The sequence below is a fragment of the Lissotriton helveticus genome, chromosome 10, assembly GCF_964261635.1.
Source record: "Lissotriton helveticus chromosome 10, aLisHel1.1, whole genome shotgun sequence".
Taxonomy (NCBI): domain Eukaryota; kingdom Metazoa; phylum Chordata; class Amphibia; order Caudata; family Salamandridae; genus Lissotriton; species Lissotriton helveticus.
In genome coordinates, this window is record NC_136071.1 from 209,861,645 (window position 1) to 209,879,077 (window position 17,433).

Genomic DNA, 17,433 nt, shown 5'->3' on the forward strand with positions numbered 1-17,433 from the left:
TGTTTTTGGTGCGCCTGTTTCGTGTCGCTATACATACTTCCTCACATATCACTTGCGTCATCACCATTTTTATGAGCACTTGTACACAGTATCCTACAGGTTACATGCCATTTAATGTAATGCAAAGCTACTTTTTTACATGTCTAAATATATTAATTTATTTATAACAAATATGTAATTATCAAACCAATTTTATGTTGTCACCTTTTATTTTTGTCTCTCTGGTTTCTCCTTCTGCTCCCAGCTATTAATTGTGCTGCTTAAAATTGACCATTAACTAACACCCTAAGAGACATTGTTGTATCTTACAGATGTTCATCCTAGTCTCTATAGGGTTTATGGGCTACCTCCTGTAGTCTGATACTTCCCACTACATATTCAACAGAACCAGTGCTTCCATCGTATCTTAACTCTGCTGTAAAATCAACTGCTCCATAGAATCCTCCACCTTCCCTGGAGACTAGAAACACACTGAGATCAACCCCCTACTGAAGAAACCACCTGCCAACCCGATGGACCTCAAGAAATACAGACCCAACTCCCTGCTCCCCTTCCCAGTCAAAGTAATCGAGAAGGCCATGAACACTAACGTCGGGTGGAGCAGGCGTAGTGCCTCTGCACGAAGTTCCACGGAGTTGGAAAAAACTCTGTGGAACCCTGCTCCTCTTCCTCCCCCCTCGTACAATGTAGGGGAAACATCCTTTACCACGCAGATTTTACTCCGCAAGGCTTTTACAACGCGTCCATTACAACGCAAGTCGTAAGCACGACTTGCGCTGGAGGGCGCTAGAGGATTAAGAATAGTATATTTACTATTCCAACACCTTCCCTAGTGTCCACGGACACTGGTGTTAGAATAGTAAATTATACTATTCTCAATCCGCGCCCCCAACGCAAGTCGTGGTAATGACTTGCGTTGTAAGGGACGCGTTGTAAAAGCATGCGTTGTGACGGTACGCGTCGTACCGTCATACTTCCACAATGTAGGGGTTATCAAAGAAGAAGGATGGCGACGACGAGGAAGGAGAGAAGCCATGGCGAGGAGGAGGCAGCCACGGCAGCTAAGAGCATTTTTTCTTCCTTTATCATTACTTTGGGAGGGTGGAGGGGCTGGCTAACTGCGCTCCGCCACGGAGTCGGAGTTTTGCCTAAACTTTGCATTCACAATGGAATGCGGACTATGCAAAACTATGTAAACTCCGCTGGCGGAGTGTAGTTACCCGCCCGGGCTTAATCAACACCCAACTCCCAGAGTTCATCGAATCAAACAACATCCTGGACTTCTACCAATCAGGATTCAGAAGCAACCACAGCACGAGACCACTCTCCTCATCACCACAGATGACATCTGCATCCTCCCCAACAGATGCAAAACCATGGCCCTCATCCTCCTGGACCTCTCGGGTGCTTTCGACACAATCTCTCATGACACCCTCTGTACTAGACTTCATGACACCGGCGTCTGCGACAAAGCCCTCGACTGGATCTGCTCCTTCCTCACACCGAGAGCTAGACTCCCACCTTTTCTCTCAGAATCCACAAAAATCAGCTGCAGAGTGCCACAGGGTTCCTCACTGAGCCCCATCCTTTTCAACATCTACATGGTTACGCTTGCAACCATTGTCATAAACCACGGACTCAACATTGTCTCCTACACCGATAACACTCAGCTGATCCTCTCCCACAAACCCACAACTGACAAGAACAGCTTCCACAGTGGAATCAAGGCAGTTGCTTACTGGATGAAGGACTGCCACTCAAGCTCAACTCAGACAAGACAGAAGTCCTCTTCCTGGACCCCAACCCCTCCACCTGTGATGACTCCTAGTAGCCTGCAGTGCTCTGAACCCCCCACACCCACGGATCATGCAAAAAACGTTGGCATCATCCTGGACATCTCGCTCCCAATGAACCGCTAGATCAACTCCTTCTCTTCCTGCTTCCACACGCTCTGCCTGCTTCTAAAGTTCTTCAAGTCGATCCCGACTGAGACAAGGAAAAATGTCACCCACACATTCTCCAGCAGCAGACTCGACCACAGCAACACACTCTATGCCGCACCACAAAAAACTCCAAAATAAGCAGCAAAACATCCAAAATGCTTCTGCCAGGCTCATCCTGAACATCACTTGTCGTAGCCATATCACCGACCACCTGAGAGACCTCCACTGGCTCACAGTCAACAAAAGGATCACCTACAGGCTCCTCAGGCACCCCTACAAATCCCTCCACAATGCCGGACCCGCATACCTTAACCATTGCATCTCCTTCCACACCCCCACCAGACATCTCCGCCTCACCCTTTAGGCCCTAGCCGCCATCAGAAGGAACCGCAGGACCACCACTGGAGGAAAATCCTTCTCCTACCTTGCAGCAAGGACCTTGGACTCCCTTCCTCTGCATCTCAGGCAATCACCATATTTTCCTCAATTCAGGTAGGACCTCAACAGCTGGCTCTTCGTCTGAACAGCAGAACCCCCCAACAGAGCCTTGAGACCCTTATGGGTGTGTAGTCATGCTCTACAAAAGCCTGATTGATTGATTGGTCGATTACTGTTTGAAGTGATGCATTGCACATTGACTCTAAATGAAGCCCGACTGCTTTTGTGCCAAGCTCCAGAGGTTTGAGCACAGAGTAATTTGGGGTTTGCTTGTATTTCACCCTGAGAGAGGTGGTCAACCAGTAGCCCAATTTCCAACAAATATGACTCACCCAGTCACCATCTTAGCCACGTCCTCATGTGGCAGCGAGCCCTCAAGTTGTTAACTTAGGCGCTTACATTTAATTCTCTTCAACCAACATGCTTTGCTCCATGCGAGACTACCACCTGTGCAATCCTCAACAAAAATGTTTGCAGTTGTTTGAAGTGCATAGAACCAGGGCTCGAGTCAGGGTACCACGCGGGTGGACGGCGTCCCCCCACTTATTTTACCGGGGGGAGGCCATCCCCCCTGCCAAACAGCTGGACTTCACTCTTTGGCCTCTCTAAGAAAAGGAGCTCGGCACCTTTCGTGACGTCACTTCCTGTCGTGACGTCACTTTCGGTGACAGCGTCCCCCACTTCTTTTTTTACGACTTGTGCCCTGCATAGAACCTTACCATAGCTGGTTGTACATAGGCGTTAGCAACCCCTGGTGCTGGTGCAACACCCCATGCTTCCCTGGATTGAGTGTCAGTTGCGCTGGGGGCGATAATAAGGTGGGATATGAACGAGGCTAAAGTAGTTCCGTTCATTCACAATCTCACATTTGGACAGTAAAAAGCCTCTGAATCACAGCTCGAGTATGATTTGAACTGCTTTTGAAATCAGCCAGCACTTCTTCTTAGCCGGGACCCAGCCAATGACATGGCAGCCTGCCCTCACACCCACCGCCAAGAGAATCGATCCGGACTTCCTGGCGCGGCGTCCATTCATCTGGGACGGGACTGACGTCAAGCAGCGCGAGGGGGCTCTGCTTCCGCCTGGCCCTTTAAGACGCGCCCGAGCGCGGAGCCCTGGCAGAGGGAGGATCTCAGAGAGAGGCTGCACTGCTCGCGCAAGCTGCCAAGGCGCAAGGACTCAGAGCGGGAGCCTGCGAGTGCACCTGCTCCACAGAAGCAGAAGAGGCAGAAAAGTGGCCGGACCTGCTGCGTGCGCTGCCAGCTTGTCGCCTCAGCCACCCAGGTGCTGCCCACTGCACATGCAACGGAGCGCCTTCTTCACCAGCTTTAACCTGCTTTATTAGAACAGCATAGTAAAGCCCATCGATGCAGGACTACAACAAAAAATTTAACCTACTTTTTGGTGTTCTAAACTGATCTTCTGGCGCTGAGCTTTCTCTGGCTGATTTGATTTTGGTTGTTCCACTTAGGGTTTCATTGTTTTAAATTTTGCAATTTGCCATTCACACGCTGCACATCAACTAGTCACTTAAAGAACACCTGTCAAGCAACTGGTCTAAACTGAGGCGCTCCCAGATCTGCGCCCTCATAACGGGCAGCATGCTGGTGGTTCTAGTCGGCGTACTCTGCTTCGTCGCCCTGGGCGGGAGCCCAGGGGCGGAGAGCCAGGGGACCACTGAAGGCCGCTTCCTGTGCACTTCCATCCCCATCGACGCCGACCCCAAGTGCCCGACCATGGCCATGCAGGGCACGCAGGAGGAGGACCTGCGGGCCACCGTGCTGCAGCTCCGAGAAACCATCCTGCACCAGAAGGAGACCATCGAGCACCAGAAAGAAACCATCCGGGAGCTGACCAGCAAGCTGTCCCGCTGCGAGAGCGTGTCCGAGAGCGCCGACCGCCACAGCCCCGGCACCTGGCGCAAGGAGTACGGCAAGGGCACAGCCAAGGACACCATGGGCGACTTGCCCCGGGACCCGGGCCAGGTCATCGATCACCTGAGCCGCACCATGCAGAGCTTGAAGGACCGGCTGGAGAACCTGGAGGTAAGGGATGCCCCTCTGTGCTCTCTCTGTCCGGGGACCTCACTCATCCTGACTTCGGGGGAAGGGGGGTGGGGGGATCCAGCCAGGGGCCACCGCGCGCGCCTAGGGTGGATAGAGGAAAACCAGAGTCCTCTATCTTGGGTGTGCATGTAAATAGAGGTCCGTTCCCCCACTGCAGGGTAAAGGTGGCTAGGGATGCGTAATGAGGACCGGGCTGAGGTTTCAAGTGTGCTTGCGAAGCGAGGGAGGAGCAGCGCGTTTAAAGAGGAGCGACCTTTTGCTCCCGACCCGGGCTATCAGCTCCTACAAACACTGCTGTCCAAAGAAAACTTTTAGGACAATGGGCGAATCAATCATATTGGCAGTGCCAGTCGTGGGAATAAGTTCACGAGACATGGGAACCTAAATATTGGGATTAAATGTATCACACGGGCGTTTGTGTTATTGCATATATCGCGCACCTCGTTCTAGTTCATGCTGCTCTCTCACCCACTCTCATTCGCTCACGTCGTGCACTCTCACTCGCTGAGCTGATACCACTAACTCACTCAGCAACAAGCTTACTAGCTCACATTTCTCACAAGCTCACTACCTCAACGAAACCCACTTACTCACACTGCTCGCTTTGCTCACCCAACCACACTCGCATCGCTCTGTGTTCGTATATTATCAATCTAACTCGTATCACTGACCCTCTCAGTCACCCAATACCTCACTAGCTGAGTACTCGCTCCCCCACCGTACTAATTCTCTCGCTAACTTCCACTGCTCACTCGCTGTATTCACTGACCCCACATGCTCACGCATTCCCTCTCTAGCTCACTTCGAGAGAAGAGGCCGTTCTTGCTGTGGAGGGCTTTTTTGTTGAGTAGCGAAGCAGCGGGAGCAGTGGTACAGGCAGAGTGTGCGCGCGTGCGTGTGTACGTACATATGCGCCTTTGTGTGTCAGGGAAGGATGGAGGTTTTTGATGCATGTATTGGCATTGCGTGCACAACTTCAATAGGTGAAATGAGAAGTATTCTTGTTAGATTTGTCTAATCACTTAGTGCAAGGCCGTCGTGTTTATCCGATGCAACTTATTAAACATGACGCAACCACCTGGCACTCCCCAGGGCTTTGAAAGCAGGCGTGGCTTGATGTAGGCACATTGCTATGTTCCCCTCTGTGTCCTTATGCTTGTGTCTGTAGGATCAGCACTTCACGTGCGCGGTGCACAGGAACCCTCTCACAGCCCGGCCGCGTGCCTGCGCGTTTCCCCGCTGGGGCGCCTAACTTCAAACGCTGCTCTAAATCTGAATGTTTGTCTCCGCTCCCTCAGGCTAGTACTCGTGTGTTTGTGTACCCTTCCTGCGTTGGTAAATTGGAAGCGTTGCAGGAGAGGGAAGCTCCCTGATGGTGAGCGTCCGGGAGTATTCACGGCTGTAGCTGTCAGATGTGCTGAACGACTGCTTGCACAGGAGGCCGTCCCTCGAGTCTCGCGCCCCCCGCAGAGGGCAGGCTGTAGCTGTCCGCGGTGCTGAGCCCCTTGTTGCACTTCAGGCTGTCGCGAGTCTCTTCATGGGACTGATAGTTTAAGCTTGTAGCTGTCCGCGGTGCTGAAACACTCTTTGCGCTTGAGGCCGCCCCACGTGGCTCCCATCCCCAGAGTTCAGGCTGTAGCTGTCCGTAGTTCTGAACCACTCCTTGCAATTGAGGCCTCTTTGCCAGACTTGCACCGCGGAGGGCTCAGGCTGTAGCCGTCCGCGGTGCTGAAACACTCTGCAGTCAAGGTCGCCCTGTGAGGCTCTCACCCCTGAGAGTTCAGGCTGTTGCTCGGCGATATGCGCTCATTTTCTCAAGAGGTTTTATCATCCACTCAAACACACACCCTTGCTAGGAGCGTGAAGAGGGGCGGGTGATGGGGAGGGCTGTTGTTTTCAGGTGTTTTACAAGCTCCACGCAATCGGTGGCAATAGGCACGTACCATGCAAATTCAAATGCAATAATAAACCCGTAGTACATAAAAGACAAAGTGTAACTCTTGGGAGAAGTACGTGTCATAAAATCGTTTTGACGAGTCTTTGGGCTAAATTATCAGTGGTGGACCACGACCCCATCCCCTTCTCCAGATAGGAGGGTACATGACTGTACAAGGTCTACTGGCAAGAAATAAACACCAGTAGACAGTGTAACATGCTATTAGCTCTACTCTTTTAATCATGCTGCTCTTCCAGCCACTCAGAAGGGAGAGAATTAGGTTACACATCGCCTGCTGTTTTTCTAAATTGCTCGGAGAGGTGTGACAACATGCATTTCATAGTGTTGGGGTAACGTGTGTTCAGGGACTTCGCAATCATTGATGCAGTAGGTGCAGTGGTGCCAGGGTTCATCGGTTTGAGGGGGAGCCATTTCATTGAAATTATGGATGGTGTTAATTACCGAAGGGGAGAGGGACAGGGAACTCATTCTCCTTGCTAGCAATGTGGCCTATGGTACCCTTGCTATGTCAATGCATACATACACACAGGCACGCGGGAGCGTGCACACAGACACACACACACAATATCTCTATAACACATGGGAGCGTGCAATCCCTGTATAAAAAATCTGTCTCTAATTTCCTTATTGCAGGCGACTTGTGATGAATGACGTAGATGCTCAACTATAATAACTTATAAGTGTTGAGTTCTGACACCACAATCACAATGGCTGTTGCCAAAGCCAGAATCCAAGGAAAAAGGCAGAACATGAAGCAGAATTAAAGCTGCTGTTGAAAAAGGGAAAACAAAATGTAGTTTATCTTCTCATATTCTGTTTTTCCGGATGAAAGGTGATAAGCATCACGTTAAAAGCAAGCTGTTACCGAACTTGTTTTTTTCTACATGCTTTATTCAAGAAAAGATACTCTCTCTACATGTTTCTACACATTCTGTGCTACAGCGTTTGCTGAATTCTGACTTGTATTACATTGACCATACCTTTTTGAAACAAATATCTGTTTTTTGGTGAGCATGAGTTTGCACTAGAGAGTCTAATTATATTTTTTATGTTTAAAAAAAATACTGTTTTCTTATAAAAGAGCCAACAGGTTTGTCAGAAGGGCTATAGTGTGACAATGTATTATAAGGAATAAAATACATCCTGCTGTAGATTTTAAGGATATTGCAAGATACCTTGGAATTCCATTACCTTATAAAGGAACTCCACATTCAGCCTCCTTCCTCTTAACCCCTATGCCGAGCTGCAAATTCCGCCGTGGTGCAAGGGGGGCGGGGCTAGGCGTGACACTCAGGTACCCAGGACGGCTCCCGGCCGTCATAAATCACAGTGGCCGTGTGCTCATGACGTGCCCTCACAGGCGGAGAATTAACCGCGCGTGGGCGGAGCGGCAATGGTCGGACGGCACCCGGCCGTCATGAGCACACGTCTACTGTGACTCATGACGGCCGGGAGCCGCCCTGAGCATCGATGAGGTTAATGGTCAAGGTAGTCCTCAGTGACTTGCAAATCCTTATAACGTATGGAAGGAGATACTTTATTCCATGTATATGTGTACTTATGTATGGGTGTGTGTTGCACCAGTGGATTGTAAAACATCCTTTTTGCTTCACTGTTATGAGGGGTATCCTCAAATAAAGCATTCCCTAACTAATTCACAAGAAACAATGTGAACACTGTCAGGTAGATTATTAATGATAACCTGTTAAAAATGATGATATAGGAGGTGATCCCATCTTTAACAACACTCAGGGTTACATATATTCATGCACGCAACACACAAGCACACACTGATGTGTGTACACAGACTGACAGTCACATACTCACATGAACATGACATGCACTGAGAAAGCACACACACTCGGGCAGAAAATAAAACACACACATGGACAGAACCACATGCATACACACAAACACGCACATACACACTCCAAAAAGCACACATCTGCTTTGATCTTCACATATCCTGGCATCTGTCTTTACCCACCATGCACTCACAAATTCAACCTCAAACATGTACACCGTAAAAACACAAACACACGCCCCCCCATAAGGTTATCTCCCTGTCGTTCTTCCTCGGTTTTACTATGTGTAATAAGCCTTCTTTCTTTCTCTCACTTCCCTCTTGATTCCTTTTTTTTTCACTCTCCCATTCTCTACTGCTCTATCAATTTGTCTATCTTGTTCTTCACGTCTAAGCTTCATTGTATTTAACAATGGCTCTTGCTCTCCTTTTATATCTGTATTCTCTACACCAGCTACTTTACTTCCACCTCACCACATCTATTTGTCCGCCTCTATTTCGCTCCCTCGTTCTGTTTCTCCATCTTTCCCTCTCTCTTTATATATCTATAATTTCGCCAGCGTTTCTGCCCCTCTCCGTTTCTCCTTCTTACTTCCTATTTCTCTGTTGCCCTCTTGCTCTTTTTCCCTTCACCCCATCTGTTGGCATCTCTCCTTCACCTCTCCCTCCATGTCTTTGTCACCACTTTCTTTCATCCTCACTTTGCTCACACTCCCCTTTGTCTTTCTCAGTCTCCTTCGCATCATATTTACCCCATTTCCTTCTGGTCTCTCACAGGAACAATCTTTCGCCCCTTTACACCTCTATGCTCCATCTCTCTGTCTCTTTCTCTCTCTTTCTCTCTCTCTCTCGCTTCTGCCAGCCCGGTTTCTCAAATTTCTTTCTTCAGGTCTCCCCTTCTCAATCTCTCCTCTCCCAGGCTCCCTTACGGTCTCCTTACTTCTTTCATGTTATTCCCTTTATTTGCCCCTCTCTCGCTCTATTACTCTATTCCCGTTTCTCCATTTCTTTCTCCCTTCTGCTTTCTCGCGGTCTCTCTCTTTCTCGTTCTCTCTCTCCCGTTTTGCCTCTTTCGCTTTATTTATCAATCTCATATACGTGTGCAAAGTGCCTAAGAGCCAGCTCAAAACCATAACCGCTAGAAAGGGAGAGGCAAGCTTTTTTTTCTAAAAATCAAGAACATACCCTTTGTTTTCCAGGAGCGCGACAATGACGTCATAGGCTAACGTGACTGTACTCCTCCCAGTCACGCGAGCTGCATTCATTACAACCTTCTGCTCAGATTTGGAAGAACATTAGAGGCGAGCTTTTGTGGCGAGAAATCCCTGACGTGGGGTGAAGGCGGGGCACTCCATAGTATTTTCTCAAGGCTGTTAAATCTCATATTTTGTTAAGAGCACGAGTCTTGAGATCCATAAATTGATAAACTCCGACCCCCCCCCCCCCAGGCCATGGCACTTTCTACAGTGCTACGTCACGATTTTTTTCCAATTTAAAGCTCTTTCACACAAATGTAAGGCCCCAGCTTGTTACTATATTATGCAATGCAGAGTTTTAACCAGAAGTCAGCAGTGCTCGTGCCCTCCCACACGACACAGAGCTTCAAAAGGCTGTGTTGACTGAATATAAGTAAACACTTTTAATTTCTTCAGCAATGGGCCTAATGTGGCACTGCTGGTTGAGAGGCCCTGTTTATGATTTACAGATAGGCGGCTTTCTAGCGCTTAGAAGCCATTACATTTTTTTCAATGATTTTAAAGCCGCCCATTGCTCTGCATTACATTTGCGGATTTTGATAAGGCCTACATATCTCTCTTACTAAGGGATGCGTACAAGTATGAGTAACATATAATGTTCGATTTTATGTATGCTTGTTATTATGCTTTTACTGGAGTGGTGATTTGGATCCGCACAACATCCGGAGGCTGTGCCAACAGGCATATACTAACTTTACATAAGTTACATTAGATAACATTAGTACAATTAACATAAGTGCACACGCTAAGTAACCTACATAAGTTGATACATCATAAGTAGACAGAACGTGGTGCGATAGAATACCACAAGACAAAACACACCAGGGCACAACATAAAAAATGCCATAACCTTAGGGAACACAACACAACAGAGTATGCACGTTACAATATACCATAGCCTAATCTAACACGGCACACTGTAAACTATAACCTAATTCATGCCGTAATCATGACCTGCTGTAGTATCGCACGCCCTACCATGTGATAACATACCGCGTCATGACACAACGTGACACTGGGGATGTGGCCCAACGGCCTGAGCTGCCGACGTTGGAGCTCAGGAGCCAGGTTCAAGTGTCGGCGTCGACCCAACATCCTGTGATTCTGTCCAAATCATTTGATCCCCCCCTGCATGCCAATCCTTGTGTAATAAAACCGGTGCGCGTGCAAATCGCTCCAACACTTTCGGGTCGAGAACGCGCTATATACAAACTGCAACAAAAAAATGAATGAACTTCATACCATGTCATAACATAATATCGCACCATAACGTAAGGTGCGTAGAGTAACATGCAACAAAAGAAGCAAGATGTGTATAGAAAAGACACCATTACAATACAGTACAGTTGCCAGAATATTGACGCAATTGCTTTCTGATGGGGCCGGTCCTCTGACGCCCTCTGAGGCCCGGGCCGCCTTATTCTGCTGTTGTAATGGGCGGGGTCGTTTCCTGTTATACAAGTAGAGGTCCTTTAACACACAGCACAAAGCGCGAGACCTTGCCAGGCTTGGGGAATCGTCAAATGAAGCGGCTTAAAGTGCCCCACCCCCTCCACACTCCTCTCTCAGCCAGGGGTATTAGTAATGATTATGGCACGTGACGCCAGCGGCACCACAGCTCCTCGCGCCCGGCACTGGCAGTGCTCCTCTTTCAGTCTCTCCTCCTGGGGCGCGCTGGGGGCTGCAGCGTCACTTCTTCACGCGGACAGCGGCGCGTGGCCGGCCTGGGCGCACACTTCCACTTTGACCAACGCGTGCCTTGACCAGCCCCTCATTGCCTCCTTGGTGCTTTGTTTCAAGGCAACTGAGCGAGACATTTATTTCAACTGAACGTAGAAGGGGAGAGGGCGACCATTTGCACAACGGCGTGTCTCAAAAAGTCGTGAAACCTCTTTTTGCTGCACACATTCCGTCCCATGAGCTTCTGAAGGCAATTTACCGGAGGTAACCCCGTTGACGCAGCCCCTGATTGAAGGATTTCAACTCTAATTGTTGCATTCACTAGATAATTGAGGAGAAAGAAGAGGGTTATTAACTACAAGAACAGGATTTGGCATACTTGGAGACAATACTCCAGGTGTTGCTGCTCAAACAACAGTGGCATCAAACCTCATAATTCAAGGGAATTATCTCACAGGGGTGAAATGTTTTCCGAAATTCACAGGAAATTCGATACACTTGTGTATGAGCTATTTCAACCAATGAGAAGCCAGTAGCGGCCAGCATGGTTAGTAGGTGATGGGGCAGGCGCGAGGTCACTTGGGGAGGTTATAAAAATAAAATAAAAATGTAAACCTACATTTCCGACCGCCCGGGTGCTACGTCTTCACTACTCCTGCTCTCCTGCATCCCACAGGAACAGGGAACAGGCAGCCTCCCTCCCAATAACAACGCTCCAGTGGAGTAGTGTGATTGGTCGGGACGCCGCCCAGCCAGGGGCTGTAGGGGATGGCATGTTCTCCATGTAGGCTGCCCTACATGGAGAAGGGTAGAGTGCGTATGACTGGTTTGGGCAGCCCGAGAGGGCCAACCAAACAGTCTTTGCGCACTCAGGAGTGGGTAAATCACTCCTGCCCTGCCCGGACAGCTCCGCCAACCCACCCGCTCTCAATGCACAAAGAAACATAAAATGGTAATAACCATTTATTGTTTTGGCCACTCGCACTGCGAGAAAGCAGCGGGACGACGCTCCTCCGCCCTAGTGGAGGAGCCGAAAGCAACACCAATTGTTTTATCCCCCCTCACCAGTTAGTCTTTGCAAATCGAAATGCTTTTGAATAATCAGTGCACTTTGCTCAAGCAAGTTTCTCTGAAAGTTAAATAAAACTGAATATTCATTACAGTCAGCAGTCCCTTCTTCGCTGAACACTGGGGATAGCTACTGTAATATTCTAACTCCTGTGGATACAATATGAGTGTAATACCTCAAAATAACTTCACTAATACTCTGCCTACTAACATAACGTTTTTTTCTTTACCATTCTCATGCCAGCAAATAATCAAGCAGTGCACTAACGTACTTAGCTTACAATTCGGGCTAACAACTTTCTGGTTGAAATGCAAAAAGTAAATTTTTAATGCCAAACTAAAGCTTATCAAATAGGAAATATGTAAAGGTTGACCTTTATCATGGTTCAATAATAACATTTGGAGTTCTGGCCACATTTATGGACCCATTTGATGACATCTACAATCCAGTGATCCTTGAGGATTTAATGTCCATTATCAGAAGCTTTGAGGGATTTTGGAACCATAACATAAATTATACCTTTTATGCATTATGCATACAAAAATAAACACACACATAGACACTGAATTTATATATTTGTTTATGTATGTGTAAACAAAGAAGGAATCTTAATTTGTGGAAAAAAGCCCAGGGCCCACAACTTTTCTCAATAAGCCCCCAACCACCTTCTGCTGGCGCTGGCAATTGTTAGTACTGGGTCTGCTTATATGGTTCTGTTCCTTTCTCTGATATAGCTCTGATATTTGACACATTGCTATATACAAGCTCAATTGATCCATATTTTGCACAGTATTATAGAATTACCAATATATACCTGACATTTAGGTATTTATTTCAAATATGCAGTTTTTCACGTTTATGCGGAGAAGATTTGATCTTGAGTTGTTCCATGTCTGATTTAAGTAGCTGGTCTAATGTTGATTTTCCTTTGGAATCTGTTTTTTGTAGTTCAGCATTTATAATTGAAAACTAACAAGTTGCAGAATTCAATGAAAGACCATGAAATGACTAGTTAGTCACACGACCGCCATGTTCAACTGCTAGTCCTTGCTTCGTCTGTGATTCTAAATCTAAATCTTAAATTTAAACCTAAATCTAAATCTAAATCTCTATCCACATCTAAATCTAAATTTAAATCTACATCCACATCTAAATCTAAATTTAAATCAAAATTTAAACCGACATCTAAATCTACATCCACATCTAAATCTAAATCTAAATCTAAATCTAAATCTAAACCTACATCTAAATCTAAATCAAAATCTACATTCACATCTAAGGGGCCGATTACGATGTCCACCGGAAAGGCTCCGAATCGGATTTGGGGTCTGCCGAATCCGTTTTGGAACCCATCTTTCCGACCGATTCTGAAAGCTTTCTGATCGAACGATTACGATAGTCGGAAATCTTTTGGACTCGGTTCTGAATGGCATTCGGAAGAACGGAGTTGGTTGGAGCCGACTTTTACAGGTCTACAGACCGCATTTACGACTGAGCGATTACGATGTTGGATCCGGACAGCCTTTCCAAATTGGTTGTTCCAACATGGACTGGCTGTTCGAATCTGATTTTGGGGGCCCATAGCAGGCCTTTCAGATGGAGCCCATGGGGGTACCCAAGGGACCCCTCTGCCAACCATGCACAGTGTGGGATGCACAAATGGCTGCCCGCCACAGGGTGCATGACTTTCACCAGCTACCCCTTTCTTCAATGGGAGCCTGTGTATTCGGTCGGAACACGGGTTCCCATTGAAGTCAAAGGGAGTCCGACTGAATCGTATTCATATGCATCATAATCTGTCGGTTGAACTCCCCGAATTTGATACGGTCAGAAACCATTCGGAGACCGATTCGGTCTAAATGTTTTTCGACTGCCATCGTAATGAGCCCCTAAATCTAACTCTAAATCTAAATCTAAACCTATACCTGCATCTAAATCTAAATCTAAACCTAAATCTACATATACATCTAGATCTATACTTGGCCACACCAATGCCAGACCAGTTGCAGAATAGTTTAGTAGACAGCATGGTGGAAGATTAGCACTGGCACTTGCCTCTCCCATCTTCACTCAGATCATCCAATGGTAAGCAAATATAAAGCTGAGCTTGCTTGGAGTTGTGATGGGTCTGGGAGAGGCATCTGTCTTGCTTGGTGTTGTGATGGATCTGGGAGATGTATCCTGTGTCCTTGCTCCTGCTGTGGTAACAGTGCCATTCTTGATATAAAACTCTGTGTGTGTTTCACAAGAATTAATGTGGCCCAGCTGTAGCCATTCTGTCAGCAAACTGTACAACTTCTTGTTCAGTAAGCAATCAAGGCACTCATAGTGCAAGTAACTCAGCTCAAGCTACTCTAAAATAAGATCCTGCCTGAGTCCTGGTACATATCTCTTCAAAAAACACCTAGTATTATATACCAAAAAATAGAAACTAATATCTAGGCACACTTATACATAAAGGCGGAAATGTAAATAAACAGGACATTTTAATACAAATAAATTACAAGAAAATAAAATGGAGATTTTTGTGCATCACCATTGCTGATGCTCTCTTGAGGGTTTTGGTTACATCACTTTATCCATGGGTTAAATGACAGAGCGGCAAGCAAAGCAGTAAGACCCATGCTAGACTGTATCTTCCTACCTCGACCAGTGAAAGCGCATGTACTTCATTCACCATCTGTCCCTTTGCTTTCACTTAACCATTAGAGCAGTGACATTTCAGAAATAAGCAAAACCTCTTGCTTTGGGATAAAGGTTTGGATTTGCCTAAGGTCCTTCTAGAATTGAGTTAGCCTTGAAATAATGGCACACCTCGACATCTGACCCAAGGATACACTAGTCAATTCACTTCAATTGTAGTCAGTGCTTGAAATGGAAAAATAGAAGTGCAGGTACTCTGTAGCCGAGTACCTGCTTGTTTCTGAGAAGTGCCGGTACTCTCTGATTAAAAGTATTACGTCAGTCTTAAAAAGTGCCGGTACTCTCCCCCTCAAAATAAAGAAGTGCCGGTACACCCTACTGGGCAGTACCGGCCCATTTAAACCACTGATTGTAGTCATTTATTATTCTTGTGTAGTATCAACCAGCCAGCACCGGACACAAACACACTGCCTTTCCCTGAAACAGGAAAGGAGGAGTCAAGTCCTAAAAAAAAGCGGGGATAGTGACTTAGGTAATGATGTCACTTCATCATATCAAGTGATCTTACAACTTTGTCATACCATCTGTTGCAGTCATAGCAGCAGTTTTGCACACTTTGCTATGTTTCTTATGTATGTGGGTAAATGTATATTGCACAAATATCTGTCTCTCTGCCACTTCAGCAAAGTGAATGAGGGAACCCATGAGCCTTCTCATAAATATGATACACAGATCTATAAACCTTTAATCATATCTTCCATTAACCTAAAAGAATTGTTTAGAAAGATTTCTTTAGGAAACTATATACTGCTGATGGCCTTTATATGTACTCATTCAATAAATCAGTGGGTGGTAAAGCACATCTTCTCACCGTAAGGGTCTTAAGGCGTGGGTTGGCGGGTGGCTCAGTTGAATGCTGGGGTCATCCGAAGAACCAGGTCTTGAGGTCCTTCCTGAACTGGAGCAGTGTGGGAGCTTGCCACTACTCATTAAGTTAATATTAGTGATGAGAAATCATGAGCTGTATTTGTGGTGCATTACTGAAAATAGTGTGTGAAGGGACCTGGGTAGAGTTTTCCATCCTAACCAGACCATTTGGATCATTTTGTATTTGTTGGTGCTCTGAAGTCCCTCAAGACAAATTTACCTATAGTAAGTCACTCTCATTTTTTCCAGATTAGTAGAAATCATTAAAAGAAGTTCAAAGTAACAAGGACCATTTGCAATGGGTAAAACGTATGCTCTAAGTTTGAGTGATATTGTTTTGAAACTAAGGCTCGGATAAGAGAATTGCAGTGCAAATTTAGATGGCTTGTATTTTCAGATGTGTACATGTCTCTAACTCCAACAACAGTCGCCATTAGCCAACACTATCTTTTAGAAAATAGCGCCTAACAGTTCTTTTAACTGGAGATGAAAGGCATTTGTCATATTTTTCTCCATAATTGATCATATCCCTTCCTCCTCAATTCATCTTACAGGAGAGCCTTGCAACTTCCTCCATCCTTGGGTAGGGTTGGATACACTTTGTGAAATATGCTGTTTAGACCCTTGGGCCACCAACAGAATTTGTCGCCTGGGACAAGGTCACAGAAGCCCATAGAAATTGGTGCCAATTCAACTTTGCATTTTCCTTCTGTTAAAACACCAATGGCTGTCAGTATCCTTCACTATCCTTCAACAACCACATGAAGAATCATGATGGTGTAGCAAAAGGGACAAACTCACACCCATGGCCCAATGTATGTCGAGGAGAATCTATCTGGGTAAACAATATGGCCCCTTCTACTTCTACCTTGGCTTTTAAACGATACTATTGAATTTGTATGGTTGACCTTCAATTGGTGGTGCAGAACACATTACAAATGATAAATCGGCAAGTTTACCTTTTTCATAGTGCATGTAAACCACATAGATACACATGTGCCCACATACAACATTAAAAAAATACAAGAAATTCAACACACAAACAGGTAACAATTTTCACAAATTTCAGCAGACATAAAGACACATATGCACACATACTAACAAACCTGCTGGTATCAGGGAACACTGTCATGCATAACCCTCTGGAGTAGGAGGCACAGGGTGATGTGTATCAGCAGCACACAAGATGTGCAACAGAGAACACGTGAATTTGTGTTGCAGGAAGACACATAATGTTGCACAGCAGGGTGGCACAGGTTGAAGTGCACAAGGATAACCATGGGTGATCTTTTACCAAGAAGCTTCATTGATATTACACCCCAGGGGAGCAGTGGGAGGGGTGCCTCTGGAAACAAGGGCTAACGTGCTTTATGAGAGCATAGAAATGTTAAGCATCAGAGGAGACTGGGTGGTGGGCATTATGTGAGAATAGGGTGTTCTGCATCATGGGAGCACTCTGTGATATGCTGGTCAAGGGGACTGGTCTGTGTCTATTAACCAAAACCAGGGATGATGTTCAGCAGCTAGCACAGGGTGATGCACACCGGGGGAAAATGGTGATGGACAATAAGTGGACAAATCTGCATGCGGTATATGGCCACAGGATGATGTCAGGGAGGTCTCACGCTGTCCCATAACCTTTTGGAGATG

General features: G+C 46.5%; 1 protein-coding gene across 1 annotated transcript in view; it reads left to right on the forward strand.

The window, feature by feature from the left end:
- The first annotated feature begins 3,565 nt into the window (after positions 1-3,565).
- Positions 3,566-17,433, forward strand: part of NPTX2 (neuronal pentraxin 2) — a 38,216-nt gene continuing 24,348 nt past the window's right edge. The window contains exon 1 of the mRNA XM_078664211.1: positions 3,566-4,426. Within this exon, the coding sequence (XP_078520337.1) occupies positions 3,983-4,426 (444 nt within the window). The 5' untranslated portion in view covers positions 3,566-3,982. The remainder of the gene's footprint in view (positions 4,427-17,433) is intronic.